The 21,276-nt window shown below is 41.2% G+C and overlaps 1 protein-coding gene across 3 annotated transcripts in view; it reads left to right on the top strand.

The window, feature by feature from the left end:
• Window positions 1-19,478, top strand: part of PLCE1 (phospholipase C epsilon 1) — a 336,545-nt gene extending 317,067 nt beyond the window's left edge. For all 3 annotated transcript variants that reach the window (XM_056802299.1, XM_056802305.1, XM_016433427.2), the window contains exons 29-33: window positions 2,845-3,054; window positions 4,568-4,726; window positions 5,328-5,546; window positions 13,760-13,966; window positions 16,373-19,478. In XM_056802299.1, the coding sequence (XP_056658277.1) occupies window positions 2,845-3,054; window positions 4,568-4,726; window positions 5,328-5,546; window positions 13,760-13,942 (771 nt within the window). In that variant the 3' untranslated portion in view covers window positions 13,943-13,966; window positions 16,373-19,478. The remainder of the gene's footprint in view (window positions 1-2,844; window positions 3,055-4,567; window positions 4,727-5,327; window positions 5,547-13,759; window positions 13,967-16,372) is intronic.
• Window positions 19,479-21,276: the final 1,798 nt, after the last annotated feature.

Below are 21,276 nucleotides of genomic sequence, written 5' to 3'. Positions count from 1 at the left end.
AAATATTTATAAATCTTTTTCATTAAATATCCATTTTCCCCCAGAAGGAGTATACTCAGTTTTGCTGGATAGTTTATTCTTGGTTGTAATCCTAGTTCCTAAACCTTCTGGAATATTCTATTCTAGCCCCTCCTTTTACTTTAACTCAGTAGCTGCTAGATCTTAAATGATCTTGACTGTAGACACATGTATTTGAATGGTCTCTTTTTAGCTGCTTGCTATATTCCATCCTTGAACTGGAATTAGTTCTGAAATTTAGCTATAATATCCCTAAGAGTTTTCATTTTGGAATCTTTCAGGAGTTGATCAATGAATTCTTTTAATATCTATTTTAACCTATGGGTCTGAGATGTTGGAGCATTTTTCCTTTATAATTTCCTGAAATATATGTCTAGGTTTTTTTCTAATCATGGCTTTTAGGCAATCCAATAATACTTTTTCCCCCTAAATGTTGGTTTTTTTTCCCCAATTACATGCAAAAGTAATTTCCATTTTTTTTTTAGTTTTTAAAACATTATTTTATTTGGTCATTTTCATACATTATTCGTTGGAAACAGATCATTTTCTTTTCCTCCCCCCCAACCCCTCGCCACCCCTTCCCTAGCCAACGTGCGATTCGTCTGGGTATCACATGTGTCCTTGCTCTGAACCCATTTCCTTGTTATGGATATTTGCATTAGGGTGCTCATTTAGCATCTCTCCTCGATCATGTCCCCTCAACCTCTGTAGTCAAGCAGTTGCTTTTCCTCAGTGTTATTTGCATTATTTTTTAAGGAATATTCAGTCTCAAATTCTCTCCCTTCCACCCTACTATGCCCTCTCATTGAGATGGTAAGTAATCTTATATAGATTTAACATATGCAATCACATAAAATATTTTCCCATATCAATCCTTTTTTATATATATAGTCCAGTAATTATTAAATTATCTACCCTTGATCTATTTTCCATTTTTCCTAATGAGATATTTCACTTTTTCTTCTATTTTTTCATTCTTCTCCTTTTCTGTTTCTTTGTTTCTTAATGTCTTATAAAGGCATTAGATTCTACTTTCCCAGTTTCCCAGAAAATTTTCTTTCAATGAACTTTTGTACTTCTTTTTTCATTTGGCCAATTCTGTTTTTTAGGTTGTCATTTTCTTCATTATTTTTGTGCCTCTTTTACAAAGGTTTTACAAAGTTCTTCTTTCATTATTTTCTTGTATCATTTTCATTTCTTTTCCCAGTTTCTTCTCTACTGCTTTTATCTCTTTAAGACTTCTGGGAATTCTTGTTGAACTTGTGTCGAATTTGCATTTTTCTTTGAAGCTTTGCTTATAGCTGTTTTCACATTATTATCCACATTTGTGTCTGGATCTTCCTTACCATCATAGTAGGTTTTTATGCTCATATTCTTTTTTGTTGTTGTTTGCTCATTTTTCTGGACTATTTCTTGAGTTTGAACTTTATGTTAAAGTTCTGCTCTGCTCTTAAGAGTGGGAAAATATGTCAAGCTTCTAGCTTTTTTTGTGATGTTGTTCTCGGGTTCTGTAATCTTCGATGCTTCTAACATGGTATGATCTGGTGAGAGATGTGGTTACTTCTCTCTTGTTCTGTGCACTGTTCTTTAGCCAGGAAGGACTTCTGCTCGCTCCCTAGCAGTCACAAGTGCTAGTGTTCCTCTCTGCTTTGGAACTGTGACCCAGAATAGTTTATGGGAAATAAAGTTGCCAATCATCCCCAGCTATATCCAGCACTAGCTCTAAAACAGCCTTCACCCCACTATCACAGACCTCTCCTACAGAGCTACTAAATTTTCTGAGTCTGAAAAAATATCTTATCCTAATATTTTGATGGTTCTACTGCTACAAAATTCAATTTGAAGCATTATTTTAAATTTATTTGGAGGGGATTAGCTGACTTGCTGCCTCTGCCCCATCTTGCCACAAATTATACTTCTTGACCTGATTTTTCTTGTTTCAATGTTGTTCTCTTCTGTAAAATTCCCTTCTTCTATCCCTAGCCAGAATTCCCAACCCTTTATAAAATTGCAACTGTTTTTCACTTTAATAATTCTCCTCCCTTCCACATTGCATCCTACTCTTGAGCTAATAGATATAACCTTGATTCTTATACTAACCAAGGAAGCTGGGGCGGGAGGGTCCCTTTTATAAAAATTATGTTTTTTTCTAAATAGAAAGTAACTAGAGGTCAGTTTTTCACATTACCTTACCTCACCTACTTGCAATTCAGTCTGACAGTTAGTAGTTATAAAGCAGAAGGGAGTGGGAGAGGAGAGGAGGCAAAGTCAACAAGAAGGGTAATAATCCCCTGGAATATAGTCAGAAGTATATTGCACTAGAGAATTCCCAAGGACCTGCTGATGCTGAGAATTTGGCTCCATAAACCCAACATTTGAAAATGATTGGGTAGCTCCAACATGAGAAAAAGAAATTGTCATGGTTAAGCCTGGAGTAGGCTATTTGCCCTGTCATAAAAGCAAAGCTTTTCTGCAGAGTTCCAGGGATGGAGAATGACAAAGGGCTAAGTTCATGAGTTGAAAAACCTAAAAGTTATTAAAACTCAACAGGGGTTGTCATTCCAGCAGTGGGAAAAGAGTTTTGCTGTCCTGGGATTATGAATAAATTGCGTTGCTGGCCGAAATGGATGTAAACAAGCCTTTTTGGTCATAGGAAGTTGCTTAGATCTTCTAAAAGGAATGATGTACTCACTACTCCAGAGCAGGTTTAGTTTGGCAGTAAATGTCAGGCATATTTTGTGCTCCACAAGAATAGATTCATTTGGAATTAAAGATTTTTATCAACTATTTAGACTGTCTCATCAGACTTTTCTTTTTTTACGTTAGATTTTGACTACTTCTCAAGGCTCCACACCAATCATCACAGACTGCTTTTTGATGGAAGAAAAATATTTTATATCCAAAGAAAAAAATGACTTCAGGAAACAGCCATTTCAGAGAATAATCAGTCCAGAAGAAGAAATTGTACAGATTTTGAACAGCTGGTTCCCAGAAGAAGGTTATGTTGGAAGGATTATTTTTAAAATCCAGGAGGAAGTAAGTATATTCCGGAATAACCAGTACAGTAAAATCCCATAAAGTTTGCCAACAAAAATTTTTTTCAATAATTCAGACTTTGTTTCTGTGACTTTTGGTCTGGACCTCTAATTCCATCAGTATGAAAAACTCCTATTAGGGTACTTCACAGATTCAGATCAGCAGCTTGTCTTCATCTTATAAATAGATCTTAGAGAATTGCCCAGAAGCGCATGGAGTGACTTTCCTTAGCAGACACAGCAGTAGGTTGGAGTGCTGTCCTGAGTAAAGAGTTGGTTGTAGAGACAGGAAGACTTGTGCTCCTGGCTTTGAGACACTGAACTAGTCACTGACTTTCCAGCACTCAAGACAGCTCTCTAAGACTACAAATTGCAGAGAAGGGGCTGTCTGCATGAGTGGAGGGAGTGTCCTCACCCAGAAGTTCCCACCACACCACCCTGCCTCTTTTATGTGTTTGGTTAGGAGTAAAGTTCGAAAATAATTCCTTCCCTCCCGAAATTTAAGAATTTTTGAATAGATTAGTCTAAAATAAAACCAAGGGCTCAGAAATTTAATATTTCTTCAAATATAGTTTCAATTTTTGAGTAATGCTTATATAATATAGATAGTTGCATTGATGGTACTTTATAGTATATGTAAGGCTTATCACAAAATGTACCTTTTTTATGAAATCTTGTTGTATTTCTTCCCATTTTAATGACTTAGTTCATAATACTGTACTTCAGGAAAATAACATTGCACTTCTTTTAAAATATGTGGCGATTCAAACTTTTTACTTTGGTGGGCATGTCTCACCACAGATGCTAAAAAGTGAGGGAGGTGGGGCAACTAGGTGGATAGAGAGCCAGGCCTAGAGAAGAGAAGTCCTGGGTTCAAATGTGACCTCAAGAACTTCCTAGCTGTGTGACCTTGGACAAGTCACTTAACCCCCATTGCCTAGCCCTTACTACTTCTGCCTTATAACCAATATATAGTATTTATATATTTAAGATGAAAGATGAGGGTTTTAAAAAAATGAGTGCAGATTTACAGTTAATCTATACAAAATACACCAAACTCCATTGGGCTTGTCAGCTGGCATCCATGAAGATATTTGTAATCCAGGTAAGACCAAACCTGTCCCCCCCAGAAAACTTAAAGGCAACCACATATACTCCCAGGCATACACACAGCCACATTTTCCCTATCTGTACATCTATTTACATTTTAGTCACATTTAATGGAATCCCAATTCAAAGGAAGACGGTTCCTTCAGCAGCCCCAAGTTATTAACCCGCAGCATCTTCTCAGCCCAACCCAAAGCCCTTTACCTATTTGGGGATGGTTTACATTTAGATAGTTTACAGTTCACAGCTCACAGCAACCTTGAGTGCAACAGTGCCAGAGTTATTGTGCCCGTGAGAAAACGGGTGGAAAAGCCCAGCTCCCTGCCCGAGGCACAAAATTAAAAGTTGGCAAAATCAGTATTGCGGGCCAGCCCTCTTCCCTCCGTTTCTTCCTACTTTGTGTGCAGCCCACTGAAGAGAAGAGCGTCTTCCAGGAGGAGAAGGAGGTGGCCCTGAGCTCAGAAGAGGAGAGCTTCTTCGTGCAAGTCCACGAGATCTCCCCGGAGCAGCCCAGCACCGTCATCAAAGCTCCTCGGGTCAGCACTGCCCAGGAGGTCATCCAGCAGGTACATGCGTGCAGGCCTTTGGGGCAAGGGTTCCAGGGCTCAAATCACCCAGAGTCGGTTCTGGTAAGAGACAAACACCGGAAAGGACCAGATTATTGGGCGAACCACAAAATAGTACTATCCCTGGATTCCTTGGGACCCGGGCCTTGTGGGGCTGGAGGCTCCAGGCCAGGATCCCGGCACTTCCTTCCGGTCCCGCCCTTCTAAAATGAGGGCGGGGCTCTGGAGGGGGGTGGCCTCGAAGGCCTGATGGCTCTAGAACAGATTTGCCTTGGTTTTCTTCACTGAAAAATGGGCATAATAATGGGCTGCCTCCAGGGCTGGGGATAGGGTCTGATGGGGTCATCTTTATGAACCGCTTGACACAGCGTCTGGGCACTAAATGAAAATGGCCTTCCTCCGTGTTCCGCCCCCAGGAGCTAGCATACAGCCATGTGGCCAGGCAGCCAAAGAGCATCCAAGCCCAAAGCTAGGGACGAGAATTGTGCTACGCCCGCCCCTGCACACTGAGGCGCCAGGGAAAGGGCCCCGGCGCTGGGGGCCGAGGGTGGGTAGAGCCCTGCCCAGGACAGCGAGCTCAGTCTGGTGTGTTCTCTGGCAGACCTTGTGCAAAGCCAAGTACTCTTACAGTATTCTGAGCAACCCCAACCCCAGCGACTACGTGCTTCTGGAGGAGGTGCTCAAGGAGCCACCCAACAAGAAGTCCTCTACCGCCAAGTCTTCCCAGAGGATCCTCGGCGACCAGGAATGTGTGTTCCAGGCCCAGAGCAGGTGGAAGGGCGCTGGGAAGTTTATTCTGAAGCTAAAGGAGCATGTGCAGGTAGGGGCGGGGCTTCTGGGGCTGGGGGCTGGGAGGGTTCTGAGGGAGAATAATGAGGAAGAAGAGGAGGATTCCACCAGGCTTAGTTCTGCCCTTAAGGAAATGGATGTGCCAGCCCTGCCGAGCAGACCCTCACAGCAGCTCCTTTATTTGTTCAGCCCTCTGAACAGAGGAGCTGACCTGCATGCTGCCTCCCGCATATACATACATACATACACATGATAGAGCTTTGGGCTTGAGTCAGGAAGACCGGAGTTCAAATTCAGCCCCAAACACTTACTAGCAGTGTGATCCTCAGTAAGTCATTTAAGCAATCTCCTTCAATTGGCCCATCTGTAAAATGGGGATAACCATATCACCCACTTCTCAGGATTGTTGGGAAGATCACAAGTTTTAAGGCCCTTTGTAGACACTGTTAAATGTTAACTTTATAGAATATGCATTTTAAGTAAGTATTTAGAATATAACAAAAGCAAAGAAAACTTTAAAAGTTAGGTACATAGGTTTCTAAAATTGTACTTCCATGCTTGATATCCAGTCATTTAATGAATCTTTATGACCAAAACCCTTCATTTTTACAGTGTCTCATGCATTTGTTCTTAGGTTACCTAATCCATTTAAATACAAACAAAATGAATGTAGTAAAAAGAATAAAAGCAAATAGAAGGTAACTTTACAGATAATGGAGTGTGAATCATTTCTGCCCTTTGTCAGAATAAACAGACTAGATTAACTAAAGTTGCAACTGTAATCCTAAAGATGTTTGTGTAGTAAGATTAAATATTCTATAGATATACCAACAACCACATATATTACAACCCTAAGGTACCACAATAACTATACCTGTGGCTGGTACCAATCATCCCTTACCTTCCACCCCCAGCCTATGACTGGCCAATATGTAGACAGTTTTCTTTGCTTCAACATGAAAACTATTTTATCACTGACCTTATGAAATCACAGAGTACTAAAAACACATACCTGCCAGACACATAAAACATATCTAAAAGTCATATCATATTCACTTAAGATGGAAATTTATAACTCCCCAAATGTTCAGTGACTCTACTTCCCTAATATAAAACATAAAAACCAGAGGGGAAATATACACATCTGAATAGCAATAGCATAAACCTGTCATTGTAAACAAAACTATTCACAGGGCAACATAGATGAAAAATGGTCCACTGGGTGGTTTTGGAATGAGGCAGAGAAAAGCTGGAGGCTGATGAATTCTCCCACCTGTCTTAGCTTCATCTCCTTGTGTATGTGATGATATCTGTCCACAATATCAAATTATCTCTTAGGAATTGTGTTTTAGTGTGGTGTCTCTGTAGGATCTCCACCTATTGTCTCAGGTTCAACAATGGCTTCATCAAAAACTGGCTTTCCAAGGGAACACAACTTCTCTGGAGAGTCCAGGGTTTTACAGGATGAGTTGCTGGCATTTCCTTTGTGGTAGTTTAAAATGCTTCTCCAAATGCTCACCTTTTCTTGTCATCACCAGCAACCTCCTTAACTAGGTAACAGTTGTAGTTTCCTTTCATTTTCAAATAGAAAATGTTGCTTTCTAATTATAAAACATCAGAAATCAAGAACTTTCACAATACAATGAGTAAATCTCTTTTGAGTCACTCAAGTTTCTCTCCTTATTCTTGGACCATCTGTTTTTTGGGAGGTTTTGTCAATACTTTTCATTTTTTGATTAGTACTTGACAAAAGCCTACAAGATTACTTCTAGGCTTCTGCAACATTTTTTAAACAACAAAGATTCTTTACCTTATTGGATAATTCAGCTCTTTCCTCAGCTATAGATTTTAGAGAGGCTGCCATGTCTTTGGATCTCTTGTTGGCCTTCCTCACCATCTCAAGTAATCAAGTATTCTGCCCCAAATAAGAGGTCCCAATGAGAGAAGACTGTCCATCTCAGGAAATAGTGTTTGGGGTTTACCATCATAGAGATGGTAAATGAAGAAAGGGCATTTGGATTGTCATGAATTTGATTCATGCCAAATAGATTTGACTATAATTTGAGTCAAGAGGCAGGATGGCCTGGCATAAAGATAAGGAGGCAGAGCAACAAAATATAAACTCCTCAGGCAGGGACATTCTTATCTTTGGATACATTGCTCCTAGAGCTGTGCTTTGCACAGAATAAGAAATTAAGGAGTGTTTATTTTCCTTACTTGTGGATAAAAACCATGTTGTCTCTATCCAGTCAGCTCTAGTGGCTTCTTGTGGCCTCTAAAATCAAATGTCCATTTTGACTTTATCTTGGTATATCTTACAAGATGTTGGTATATGCCTAATCTCTGCCATACTACTTTCCAATTTTCTCAGCAGCTTTGATTTATAACTAAGTTACTCTGGACATTAACTGCCATATGTTGATTACCTAGTCTATTCCATTGATCCATCATTCTATTTCTTAGCCAGTACCAGATTGTTTTGATGATTACTATATTTTATTTATAGTTTATAAATATACATATATCAACATATCATTTATATTTATAGGATATTTTCAGGTCTGGTATAGCCAGTTCTCCTTCCTTCATTTTTTTTATTAATTGCCTTAATATTCTTGACCTTAAGTTCTTACAGATGAACTTTGTTATTTTTTCTACTTCAATGAAATAATTTTAAGATAGTTTGATGGTCATGTGTGAATCTTAAAACTGCTCAGACTCTACCTTAGAACATTTGGTTAAGGCTATTCCCTTATTATAACACATGGAGGTACTTGATCAGGAATGTTCTGGGAATTTTAACATTACTCCACCCATATTTGGGCATACTTTAGGGGAACATAAAGTTGTAAACTCCTTACTGAACAATGAAAAGTCCCCAACTCATAGTAAAGCTAGAACCTTAAGCTAGGTCTATTTTTAGATCTAATACAAAAGGGTGCTAAGTACCTATAAAGGTTAAATTAATCACTAAAAGGTCAAGCAACTTACAAAGGGCAAGATTAGCAAGAGGTGTGAAGTTTTAGTCTACTCAGAGAAGGTGATAAAAGAATATGTGAATTAAAAATGGTCAGTCCTGTGGAAAGCATCTACTGTGATTGGTAGATGTGAAAATTTAGGGGAGGTGACATAGGAGAAAATTCTCTTTAAAAGGAGGTCAGGATCTCAGAGCTGGGGCATCTGAACTTAGTTGAGTTTGGAAGTTGAATTGGAGGATCTCTCTGAACACTAGAGTTTGCTTGGGACAAAATCTTGTGGTGAGTGGATAAAAGACTGACTTAGTTTTCTCTCTTAAAAAGTAAGACCTAGGCCATTTGGCCTAGGCCCTAGCCTTTTCCTACTATTTCCTCTTACTCTGTCTCTCTCCCTTCCCTTCATTCCTTCATTTGTATTAATTAAAATCTCCATAAAATCCAGCTGACTTGGGTATTTTTCATATTTGGGAATTTTTCCCATGGCGACCACTTATTTTTTATTTAAATCAAGACACTAAAATTATCTTTACAGTTTTGGCAATTCACAGTCTTTGAAACCATATTTTACGGTCACACATGGCACTGAATGTGGGTACATTAATTTAGGTAGGATTGTCATTTTCACTATTTTGACTCTGCCTATCCATGAGCAATTAATGTTTTCCCAATGTTTAGGTCTGACATTATTAGTGTGAAGAGTGTTTTCTCTTTGTGGTCATATAGTTGCTGGGTTTGTTTTGGTAGGTATATCCCCAGGTAGTTCATATTGTCAAGTTATTTTGAATGGAATTTCCTTTTCTATTTCTTGCTATTGGGTTTTATTGGTGGTAAATAGAAATGTTGATGATTTACATGGGTTTATTTTCTATACTGCAACTTTTCTAAGGTGGTTTATAATGCTGTTGCTTTCATCTTACTCTTGGGAAGCAAAAAAAAAAAGCATGCACTCAGTGCAGGACCCTTCCTCAAATGAGTCTCAAATGAAAGAGAGTAATATTAGACCTCTCTACATGGCCCCAGAGGCAGAATCATGTAGCAAGAAAAGTTATAAGGAAGAAAACTTAAGCTTGATAAAAGGGAGGAAATCCTAACAATTTGAACTATCCTGGCTGCCCCCCCTCCCTCAGGTTGCTTGTTCCCTTCTTTAGAAGCCTTTAAGCAAAAAACTTGAATAACTGTGAAAATAGAGGAACTGTTCCTTGCACCAAACCATGCCCACTGTAACAATTAAATTGGGTTTTGACTCAATATGAGATTTAAAAAGTGAAACTGTGGTTGCCCTTTATAAAATATTTGCCCCTACGTCAAAATGACTGCTAGCAGCTTTATTTACAACAAGGTAGAGATAGTGAAAGTGGGAAATATAGGAAGGAGACAAAACCTGGTCTAACCTACCAGCCCTAAGTGCTGCTCTGGTGTAGTCTGGCTCAGTCTTGACTTCTCCGAATCCTGATCTCCCCATGGATTTCTTGGTAGTCCTTAGTCAGAAGTCCCAACACAGAATCCAAAGGAAGAGTCCCTCCAAAAGTCAAGGAAGGAATAGTCTCCAAGCAACCAGTCTCCAAAAACCAAGGAAGGAAAGAGACCAGACCGTGTTGACCTCTTCTTTTATACCCCCTTTTCCCACATCATTTCCTCTCTCTCCTCCTCTTCACAGAAATCAATTGCAGTCTTTCAATTTGCTTAGCATTGCCCAGGGCTGGGCAGTGACCTGTGGAGGTGAGAGTTTTCTCTAGTAAATGACTTGTGAATTCTCCCACTTAAGTGTTAAGTAGTGGTATTTTGAGTTTTTGATTGAGTTAAAGGTTGCTGATAGATTACATTAAAAAAAAGACAGAATTAATTCTTTCTTCACACCATTTAGAGATCTTGCTCTTGCCACTGTAGTTTTCAGTGTTGCTGCTAGATGGCAGGAAGAGCTTATCTTTAAAAACCAGCTCTCGCTGCTTCTCTAATTCCATCCTAATGTTGTCATTGGTCATGCCAGCCCTCAAAAGAGCCTTCTTTTCCAGCCTGCTCTCGTGGGCTTCGCTGAAAGAACACTTGAATTGGGAAACAGTATGGTGTATGGGGAAAAGCACTGAAGAAAGGACCAAGAGAAAGGGTATAAGGAAACTGAAAGAGATACTAGATAAACCTGAGTTGGATTTATAATTCTACTAGTTACAAAATTTATGACCTTAGGCAAATCACTTTACTTCTGAGCATCAGGTTTCTCACCTGTGTAAGGAAGGATTGGGGTCAGAAAGCTATTTAAGGGCCTTTCTAAGAGAGCTCACCTTTCTATGTGTTTTATGACAACACATTCTTCACAATAATCCTGTCAGATAAGTATCTAAAAGGCATCATTCAATTAACTTGGAGAAGCAAAACCTCTAGAAGTTCTAGAATATCAAAGGAAATTAATGAAAAAAAGTAACGATGAAGGGGGAGTAGCACTTCTAGACTTCAAACTATATTATAAAACTACGGTCCTCAAAAACTATAAAAATGGAGAAATAAGTCAATGAAACTAAATAAACAAGGTAAATAAAAATAATAGAATCCCGTTTAGATAAGCCAAAAAAATATAACGTACTTAGGAAAGAATACCCTATTTTGAAAAAAACTGCTGGAAAAACTTGAAAACAGTCCAGAAGAAATTAGGATGTGAGAGTAACTTCTTATACCATATTCCACCACAAATTTTAAATGGATATATGATCTCAATATTAAGTATCATACCATAAAATATATTAGGAGAGGAGCAATTCATATCAAAACTGTGGATATATTCTCAAAGCAAATATATTTTTTCATCTTTTATTGTCATGCAATACACACTTCCATTTTAGTCATATGTATGAGCACCCTGATGCATAATCAAAACAAAATCATAAATACACTGATATGAAAAAATAATACACTTTGATCTGCATCCATCCAACCCCAACAGTTCTTTCTCTGGATGTGGATAGCATTCCCCACCATTTCTTTCAGGATTGTCCCAGATCAGTGCATTGCTGAGAGTACCCAAGTTTTCGCAGATAATCATCATACAGTATTGTTGTTATTATGTAGTGTTCTCCTAGTCCTGCTTATGTCACTCTGAATTAGTTCCTGTAGATCTTTTCAGTATTTTCTGAAATCATCTTGCTCATCATTTCTTATAGAACAATACTATTCCATCACAAACACAGTTTGTTCAGCCATTCCCCAATTGATGGATTTCTCTTTAATTTACAATTCTTTGCTACCACAAAAAGAGCTGCTATAGATATTTTTGTACAAGTAAGTCCTTTCCCTTTTTATATTATCTCTTTGGGATATAGACCTAGTAGTGTTATTGCTGGATCAAAGGGAATGCATGTATTCCTTTAAAACCCTTTGGGCATAGTTCCAAATTGCCCTCCAGAATGGTTGGCTCAGGTCACAACTCCAACAATGCATTAGTGTCCCAGTTTTGCAACATCTCTTCCAACATTTACCACTTTCCTTTACTATCATTCTGACCAATCTGATAGGTGTGACGTGGTACTTCAGCATTGTCTTACTTTGCATTTCTCTAATCAAGAATGATTTAGAACATTTTTTCAAATAATTATTGATGGCTTTGAGCTTTTCATCTGAAAATTGCTTGTTCATATCCTTTGACTTAAGACAAACATGAGGTAGAGGTAATTACAAAAATAATTCTTTATAACCTGAAACTGAAAAGATTCTGCATAAATGAAATAAATGCATCATAGAAAAGAGGAAACTATTGAATGGGGAAAATCTTTTTATTAAATATCTAAGATGGGGGTTTGGTGTCCAAGGTAACTAACAGTTGTATAAAGGCCCAAGCATCAATCTCAAAAGTGGTCAAAGGAAGTAAACAAAAAAAATTCCCAAAATAATTATTGCAAACAATTCACAACATTGTAAAAGATTGAAATCAAAACCATTCTGAGGTTTGACCTCACACCCAGACAATTCACAAAGATGAAAAAAATTTGGGAATACCCAATGTTGGAGAGCTGGTTTAAAAAAGACACTAATGCATTGTTGATGGAGCCAAGAATCAGTACAGCTGAAGCAATGTGGAGTGCACCGAGGAGGCTCTTAATAAGGCAACTGAAAAAAGTCACTGAATATTAAAGTATATGTTGATTTAATAGAGAGAGATAATTTGGAGAGTTGAGAAAATTTCTTCACAACCTCAACAACAATGTTGAAAAATCAGTTCACTATTTTTGTGCTTGTCATGAAATTTTTTAAAATTCTTGTCATGAGCACTATCAAACAAGATGACCAAACGTAAAATGAACGGATACTTCTTATTGCCTTTGAATGCATGATAAAAACAGACTTCTTTATTTACACAAGGAACAAGTCTCCTCTCTTCTAGTCATATTATAAGAAAAAAAATATCAAGATTAATAGAATTCAGTTCTTCTGATATTATATCTATTCATTGGTCATTTGGCAAGGAGCTCACATTTATAGTATCAGAAGCTTAAATTCTTGTATAGAGATGGTCTAGAAAATGGTGATTTTTTGCACCCTGTCTGCTTTTCTGCCCCCCCCCCCCCCCGCACCATCACTATAGAAACCAAAGGAAACCACACAAAACTCAACTATTTTGTATTTTTCTGTATTTCATCAATTGCCATGCCCGAACAGTTCATTGCCACTTGTGACTATTTTACTGCTGAAGATTCTGGCCTGACTTAGTTAGGCTGGTCCTTGGGAAACAAATATAAATGTGCTTCCAAGAACATAATTGAAGCTTTTCCAGTGTGGTAGGATTTGCTGAAAATCCAGGACTGCCTCCACAAAATGGGACTTGGGAATAGGGAAGCACCCCCTGACATAAACAAGAACACCAAATAGCCATTGTGGTGTGCACCTGCCTTCTACTTCCTCACTGAAAGTGGCATAAAAGGGGGCAGTGAAGCCTAAGAATCATTTAACTGTTGGTACTCTAAATAGGATCTCTGTCCAAAAGCCAATGAGCTGACATAGTGCTAGAGGAATTGAAACACATTCAGCTTGGAAAGTAGTAAAAAGGCTTATCCTCAGGGGTCCCTGGCTATGTTCAAGTTGCCAAGTTAATCAGCTGTACTTTATCAGAATGTGAGAAAAAGTCATTCCTCATATTCATACTGATTTAAACCACATCTAACTAAAAGAATGTTAAAGTATTTCCCCCCCAAAATGAAATGATTGCATGTAAAAATGTAATTTTACAGTAATGAACGTTTTCATTTTACTTTCTGAGGTTGGGCAGTTTTTTTTTTTTCTTCAGGCAGCTCGAGATGATAAAAGAAAAGGCATTTCTTTTGCTAATGAACTTAAGAAATTCACCAAGTCAAGTAAGCAACTTCGAGGATTCACATCACCTTCTCAGCTTTCAGTACCAGAAAGTATCCAGATGAAGGAAGAAAAACCTGTGGGCAGCTTCTCTTCTAATGACATGATGGACCCATAACTACCTTCAGTAAATTCTATCCAGGTATGATCACAGCTTCATGACTCTCAGGACTAAAAGCAAGGCCCTTTAATAAGGTTTTGAGGCACACTTTGAACTGTGCCCTTTTTTCTCCCAAGAAAAAGACAGAATTAGTGATCATAAATAGGAACAAAAAAGACAGCCTACAAGAAATTACTGACTATACTTTTATCCTTGAAATAAATCCTGAGACATCCAAACTACCCATTCAGATTAATACTGGCCTCAAGGGCAACTCATGGCTCTGCCACTAACTTTTCCTGCAGGATTCGAATAAATCACTTGACCCTCCAAACAAACCCTCATCTTTGAAAAGGGAGAGGATGAGTGAATTGCCCACCTGCCCCCAATTTGTGGGGATGAAAGCGCTTTATGTATCTTAAAGTAGGATGTAAACCTGTTTCCATCCTCTTCTCTTCATCTTCCCGATACCTTTGGTTTTTCCGCCATCCTTGTTTCCCGTGTACGCCCCACCTTCATTCTGTCTTTGAGTTTCACTTCACACCTTGGGCTATTCTGACCGTCTGTGGCGGAAGTCCGTGTCGTCAGACTCCCCAGAGCGCTTGCTTCCCAGATTGCTGTGAGAAACGGTCCATCACTCCAGACTGCTTATGTGTCCGGCAGCCCTCAGGGAGCTGACGGGGAGTTGTTTGCAAGCCTACAAGCCAACTCATTCTCTGAGATTACTAGCAGGACAAGTTTTCATCCGCCCAGAACTTCTGGCTTGGAGAACAAATCCTGCCCAATATGTTGGGTCCTCCGGCCCTGTGCAGTCTTTTTCATAAGGCTGCTGAGGTCAAGTCAGAGACCCTCCATCAGGGCGGCTGAGCAGATGGTGTGCACCTGTGCCCACCCACAATGCACCTCTCGGCTTAGGCTGTTAAAACTGACTTGTTCATTGGCTCGATCAGAACGGATGAGTGACTAAATCCCTACATTCCCCTCTTCACGTCACCCTGTGCTTTTTCATACAGGAGTTACGCCTGTCCAGTGGAGTATAATTATGCACTTTGGTGTGAATTAAACTGATTATACTGGTTTTAGGAATGTTTTTAGGTTGCATACAAAAATCTGTATTTTAAATACAGATTAAAACATCATTTTTCACTATTTGCTGAATTCCAGACAAACTATGTGCATGGAATTCTGTTCACCGCCAAATGCTGGGAAATACATACAGTTCTGCTATAGAAAATTTTGAACAGAAAAAAATGTAACTCCACACTGTTGTCCTTTGCTCTGTTGTGGGTCAGATCCATTTCTTGCTGTAATTTCTTCCCTGGTACTTTTCCCTTCAAAGTCTCCCACATCCCTTCCCTTGTCTCCTCTCCAATGGGCACCACCCACCCTGCATGGCAGCCCACAAGTCCCAAGTTCAAAAGTGGCCTCAGACGTTTCCGAACAAGAAAAGTCCTCTCAGTGGCAGCGGGGCCGCACAGCCTTGTAGAAGTGCAGGGAGCCATCAGGGCCGCAGAAGCGCCCCATTCATTGTCCTCTGCCGGCCTCATCCCTCCCCTTTGCCTTCACAGATTTCCCCGGTGCCAGGAGGAGAGGCCAGCCCCTCCCTACGGGTCAGCCAGCGGAGGCCCAGGGCCTCCCACATGCCCAGATTCGCAGGAGGGTGGAGGAGCTGGATTTGGGGAAACCTGAAAGCCAAAGCAGGCTATGGCTGACGCATGGCAGTCAGTCTGCAAGTGATACCCCAGGTGCCCCGAGGCTGTGCGGCTGGGTTGGGGGACCAGCCAGGGTAGTTGGTGTCCTTGCCCAGGTGCTCTCCTTGGCTTTTTTCTCTTTTGTGTGACCCCTAAGACTCCCCAGAGGGCCCCCCTCTCTGGGGCCAGCAGCGAGACCCAGACCCCCGCCAAACACTTCTGTCTCCCACCCTGATACTCTCCTCCTCTGCACATCGCAAGGAGAGATTCAACTTTTCCATCTCCCGCCTTTACCTCGGGCTTTCCTTTGCCCCGTGTGCCCCCACCCATGACTTGACGGCTGCCCAGGATATGCCTGGCTCTGTGGCAGGGAGGTGGGAGCCAGGCACCGTGTCATGACCAAGGGAAGGTACTGCCATTGTCCCCATTTTATGGTTAGGAAACTGAGGCAGATGGACTTAAGTGGCTACTGGGCTGGATTTGAACCCGGCACTTAAGGCCGCCTCCTCAATTCTCTGGGCCGCCCAAGGAACCTGTAAGCAGATACAAAAGACCTACCAAATCTGGTGATCATTTGGGTGAGGCACAAAGAGGAGGAAGGGAGGGGCCTTGTCCGAGTCCAGGAGGAGGCTGGTGCTTCCAAGGCGGCCGGGGAGTTGGTGGCCGAGACCTGGAGCTGTCAGGTGGGTCTTCGAGCGCTTGGGGGAGCCCCTCTCCGGAGCTCCGCGGTGCCATCTTTCCTCACGTTGAATTGCAGGTGCCGGAGGTGTTGGGCGTTTCCCAGCAGACTGTTTGGAGCTCCGAGACCCGCCCGCCCGCCCCCCAGCGGCCCGTCCCCCAGCGGCCCGTCCCCCAGCGGCCCGTGGAGCCATGAGCCGGCGGCTTCCGCTTTCCTGGGCACAGGAAGTGAACTTCGAGGACAGAAGACTAAGTGAAGCACGTGACTGCCCCTCCCCCTCGGGCACGGGAGGTGGGCTTCCGAGGGGCCAGGCTACGGCTCCTTGTCCGGAGGAAGGGGGCCAATACATTCCAGTACATTTCCCTAAATGTATCGTTGCTCCATTCCCTCCTCTCTAGTTTATGCTCACACAAATTGTGAGGTTTGACACTAACACAGACCGACCTCTTGACAAAAGGAACCTAATTTGTAGCAAAACTAGTTTTTCAGCTGTGTTTAAAGTAAAACTATTTATTTTCTTGACCCCCAGCTATGTACAGACACCGTAGTGGCGTATTTATTTTTCCTGAGCCTTTGAGTCTCTTTCGTGTTAGAAGTCTAGTGTTTAGGGATTCTGATGGAAAGAAAACTTCCTAAAAAGGAAAACCATATTCTGAGCATTTGAAATCGGCCAAAAGGTTTCTCTAGCTCCGCTGACAGCCTAGCACACATTTTTTATGCATAGCATTACAAAATGATCTCGAATGATCCTTTTCCATTGACCTCATTCTACTGTAACATAGTGTTCCCACAGGAAAAAAGGGCAGTGACAAATGACATTAAAAAGACTTCCTCTGACCGGACAGTCAGCCCGTGTCCTGTGCACGTCCATTAAAAGAATAATTGTATAAAATGTTCGTCACGGTGGAATCCCCTTTGCAGGCATTTCCCCTGACCTCTTCAACTGTAAATGCTGAAGCAGTTGAACTGGTTCTGTGCAAATGAGGAACTCACTCCTTGGAGGCAACAACAGTGGCTCCTATTGGCCCAATGCTCTAAACTAGTCCTCTTTTTAAGGCAGAGGAAACCCCAAGCACACACCGGTCTGCAGTCCCACCAGAACCCCTTCCATCTGGCATAAAAAAAAAAAAATTTTTTTTCTAATTTTGTTGTAGAAGTCAAATTATTTATTGACCCCAAGGCACAGGTTAATAATCTTGATTACATGTGGCTTCACTCGGCCTCCCCGGGGATGGACAGAGCCTGGGCCCTGTCAGGTACCGTGTCCACATACAGTCACCTCAGATGCCGGGCTCATCACCTAGAGGGATACCGGCCATTCCACCAGAGAACTGCTAACTGAACCTATTAACTTCCCGTCGTTAGGGCTTACTGTTTGTAGGGCGCTCACGTCTGACGTGTGGCGTGGCCAGGACCTCGCACACCCCTTGGCTGCCTGATCTCTTTGTGGCCTGCTGGTTTGGGGGAGTGGCCGTCACCAAGGAAATGGGGCCGAGTCTGGAACAGGAAGTCCACTGCTGCCCTTCCTCCATGTTCCACACTTACATAAAAGTGTCACGCTGTAAATCAAGATTTTTTTCCTTCCTGTGGACAAGGCCAGAACTCGAGAGTGGGTCTGTTTTTCATCCTAGTAGGAATTTGGGTCACCAATTGCACAGAAAGCCAAGTACATCAAAGACTTAGGAAAATCACCCCCAAACTGGAACCACACGCAAAAATCTGAGGAACGTATTCATCCCGAGGATTAGGTACAAATGTCCGTTAAGAAAACGTCTTGTACAAGGCATCTCGACCCCGGCTCTTCTTGTCAAACGACAAGAGCTTTTTATAGAATCAAAGCCTCTGGAGGCTGCTCATTCAGTCTTGGGCCACGAGAAGCACATCTGGAGCATGGGGGACACCATCATTCTTCTCAGCCTCCTCCCATTTCCCATGATGCATGCTTAAGCCAGGAGTGGTACCCCCGGGGCAAAGAGGGTTACAGAGAGGTTTTCCTCTCAGAGAGGGTTAAGAAGGTTTTCCAAAAATGATTTAATCGTCTTTAAGAAGCTATATATTTAGCAAAATTATTTGGCTTCTTGTGCTTTCAATCAAAAAGAAATCATTGAAACTCATCTGCCAGGGACTCTGCCTGCTTGCATCCATCTGCCTTTTGATGCTTATAGTCGATCTGCATCACCTCCTTCCCCTTCCCATTTTTATCTTCAGTTTCACATTCTATGCACCCCCAAACCCCACAAAACACAGTTAATGCTAAATAAGCTAAGAGGGAATTTTCTCTTACAAAAAATTTAAAGTTTTTTGCATTCATCAAATATGTCTCTGGTCCAAGAACATTAATACCACAAGTAAACACCATACAAAGGAATTTTCCACTTTCCTTCAAATTACTCACCAGAAAAGAAAAATATAGTATTATTATTCCACGTTAGCCTTTCTCCTTTTCATGCATAGTTCAGGCATACTTTAATTACAAGAAAATTCTTAACTAGTGACAATTACAGGATAAATTAGGGCAGTTCAAATGCAATGCCAAGTCAGCTTTGAATTTTGATATAGGAAAATAGCAGGATTTAGATTCCGATTTTGAATCCTCCATTGTAGCTCAGGATCTCCCTGAGCTCTTGACTGTGCCCACCTTCCTCCCAATCCTACACTCATCCTTCAAGGCTCCCCTCCTCCAAGAAGCCTGGCCAGCTCCTTTAAGGCTACAGTAATTTCTCACTCACCTGACATCAGCTGGTCCCCATGGAGGTGCTCTTTCCCCAACGATAGTCTACGCTTGAGCCGAATCTCGCACCTCATCTCTTTCTGTGTACTAGGCTCTGGCCTGCACCCACCACAGGTGCTCAAGCCTCACTGAACAAACCAATTAAGGTGGTTTCAGGACACGGCCTCTACTTGGACGTACGCTAGTATTTATCACTATTATTCTGCTGTAAGCCTGATTCTGACAACTCCTAGAGTATTCAAAGTGACACCAGTTAACACAATGCTCCCAACATGCATCTCAGAATGTCACACACAGAGAGCATGCATTAGGCTTCAGAGAGTTGGGAAATTTTCCTACATTGAGTTTCTAATAAATTTTAAGACTGATTTTTCACCTTAAATGTTTTGTGCCAATTTGAAGTATAATTAATTATATATGTATATGTTTGACAAATAAATAGTTTGTGATGTATATTGATGTATATCGATCTCTTCATGCAGCCAAGTGTTTATTCCCCTATAGAACTGCTGATGGGTTTGGCTTGACTTTTATGAATGAAATGTTATGCAAAGTTTAACACTAAGGAAGCATTTTTCTTATTAACTTCTAATATAAAATGAGAACGCTTCCATTAAAAACCTTCATATTCTCTTGTAGAAAAAATATGAACACTAAAATTATGAAAACACAAAAACAAAATCAGAAATGGATTCTCCGGTGATGACTGAGTCATTTTATCACTCCTAGATTTATTGCTTCCAAGAAGTAGAAGAATTAAAAGAATTAAACGAAAGAGGACAGAAGTGGACTGGCTCCTTTCTGTAGCTCAGTAACAAGGGATTTGTTTGCAGGTTGTTTGACTTTTTCATCTCACAAAGAAATCAAAAGAATCTACCATTTTTAAGGAAATGTATTTGTAAGAAATCAAAGCACTTACAATGAACCAGGGCCCGGGTTTTTAAAAAAAAATAGCTGATAACAGCTTCTCTCTCTCACCAACTACAGGATTACTGATGTTCCACAACACAGATGCTTTCCTAGAGGTGGGGTCAGGGATGCCTCAGCCCACACAACTGGGTACACAGTAAAGAGCTAATGAGGCGATTCCAAGGACAACCTCACCATTCCACAAAGGTGCTTCACAGCCAGTCACGGCAGGTATCCACTTGGCCCAGAGATCCCCATCTTTATTTTACAGGTGAGGCTGTTTCCTTACCTGATGGCCAAGTAACTAGTTTAAAGAAATGGCTGAAGCAGGGCCTTTGAGTTTCCCTCAAGCTGAAGGTATTTATTCAGACACTTGAATTCATTTGTTCTTCGGTCACTGTTTTTCCTGTTCTTTTCCATCTGCTTCCCTCCCCTGTGCTTGGGGGTGCCCTGGGGGCTAGCCTATGTCTCTGCCTTGACGTCTGGGTTTTCAGAAGTAGCTCCAGTTAGAGGCTAGTCCTTCACAGGCTTGGTGGAGCCCCCCCACCCCCTCAGGCAGTGTCCAGGGCCACTCCCTCTATTCTGGAGTTCTTTGGCCCAGCACCAGCTGTTGACGCCCAAGAATACCACTTGGAGCTGGAGCTTTATGCCTCTGAAAAGATGGAGGGACGGACAAGATGCCTTTGATAGACGGGAGAGGCACTGAGTGAGCTCCAGGTTGGTTGCTGTTGGGCTCCTGAATTTGGGGATGTTTCTTTCAGATGCTGGGTGTCCTAGCCCACAGAAACAGCTGAAGTTGCATTATATTTGAAGTAGGATTTCTCTTTGGGAGAGTTCCGAGACATGAGGATCAGAGAAAATTTCTAATGCTCCGTTTTGTTGCTCACATGCCCATGATCTCACTTGAAATCCTTCTAAAGAAGCTCTTGATGATTTATCCAAAGCAGATAAAGAAATTAATCCTATCTTTGTTAAGGTCTCATAGAACTGGGAGGGAATCATAAATTCCAAATATTTCAAGACATACCTTAAAAAGGAATTCTCTGCAATTTCCCCCACAAGTGATCCTCCAAAAACCACCTTAAGGTTTCTAGTGAGACTAATTATTTCTAAGTTCATTCCTCTTCTGGACAGCTCCATAGCAAGTCAAAATTTAAATCCTTTGAATTCCCAGGTTCTACCCTCTACATCTCTTGCACACGACAGGCCTTCAAATCCAAGTTAAAAATCCCTAGTTCCTTCACCTGACCTCCTATCACCCTGGTTACATCTCCCAAAATGTGGAACAGATACTCACTAGCAAGCTGTTTGCCTTAATCTACTGGAGAAGTATCTTTGCCAA

The sequence above is a fragment of the Monodelphis domestica genome, chromosome 1 (assembly GCF_027887165.1).
Source record: "Monodelphis domestica isolate mMonDom1 chromosome 1, mMonDom1.pri, whole genome shotgun sequence".
Taxonomy (NCBI): Eukaryota; Metazoa; Chordata; class Mammalia; order Didelphimorphia; family Didelphidae; genus Monodelphis; species Monodelphis domestica.
The sequence above is the reverse complement of the archived record's forward strand: the minus strand, read 5'-3'. Positions and strand labels throughout refer to the sequence as shown.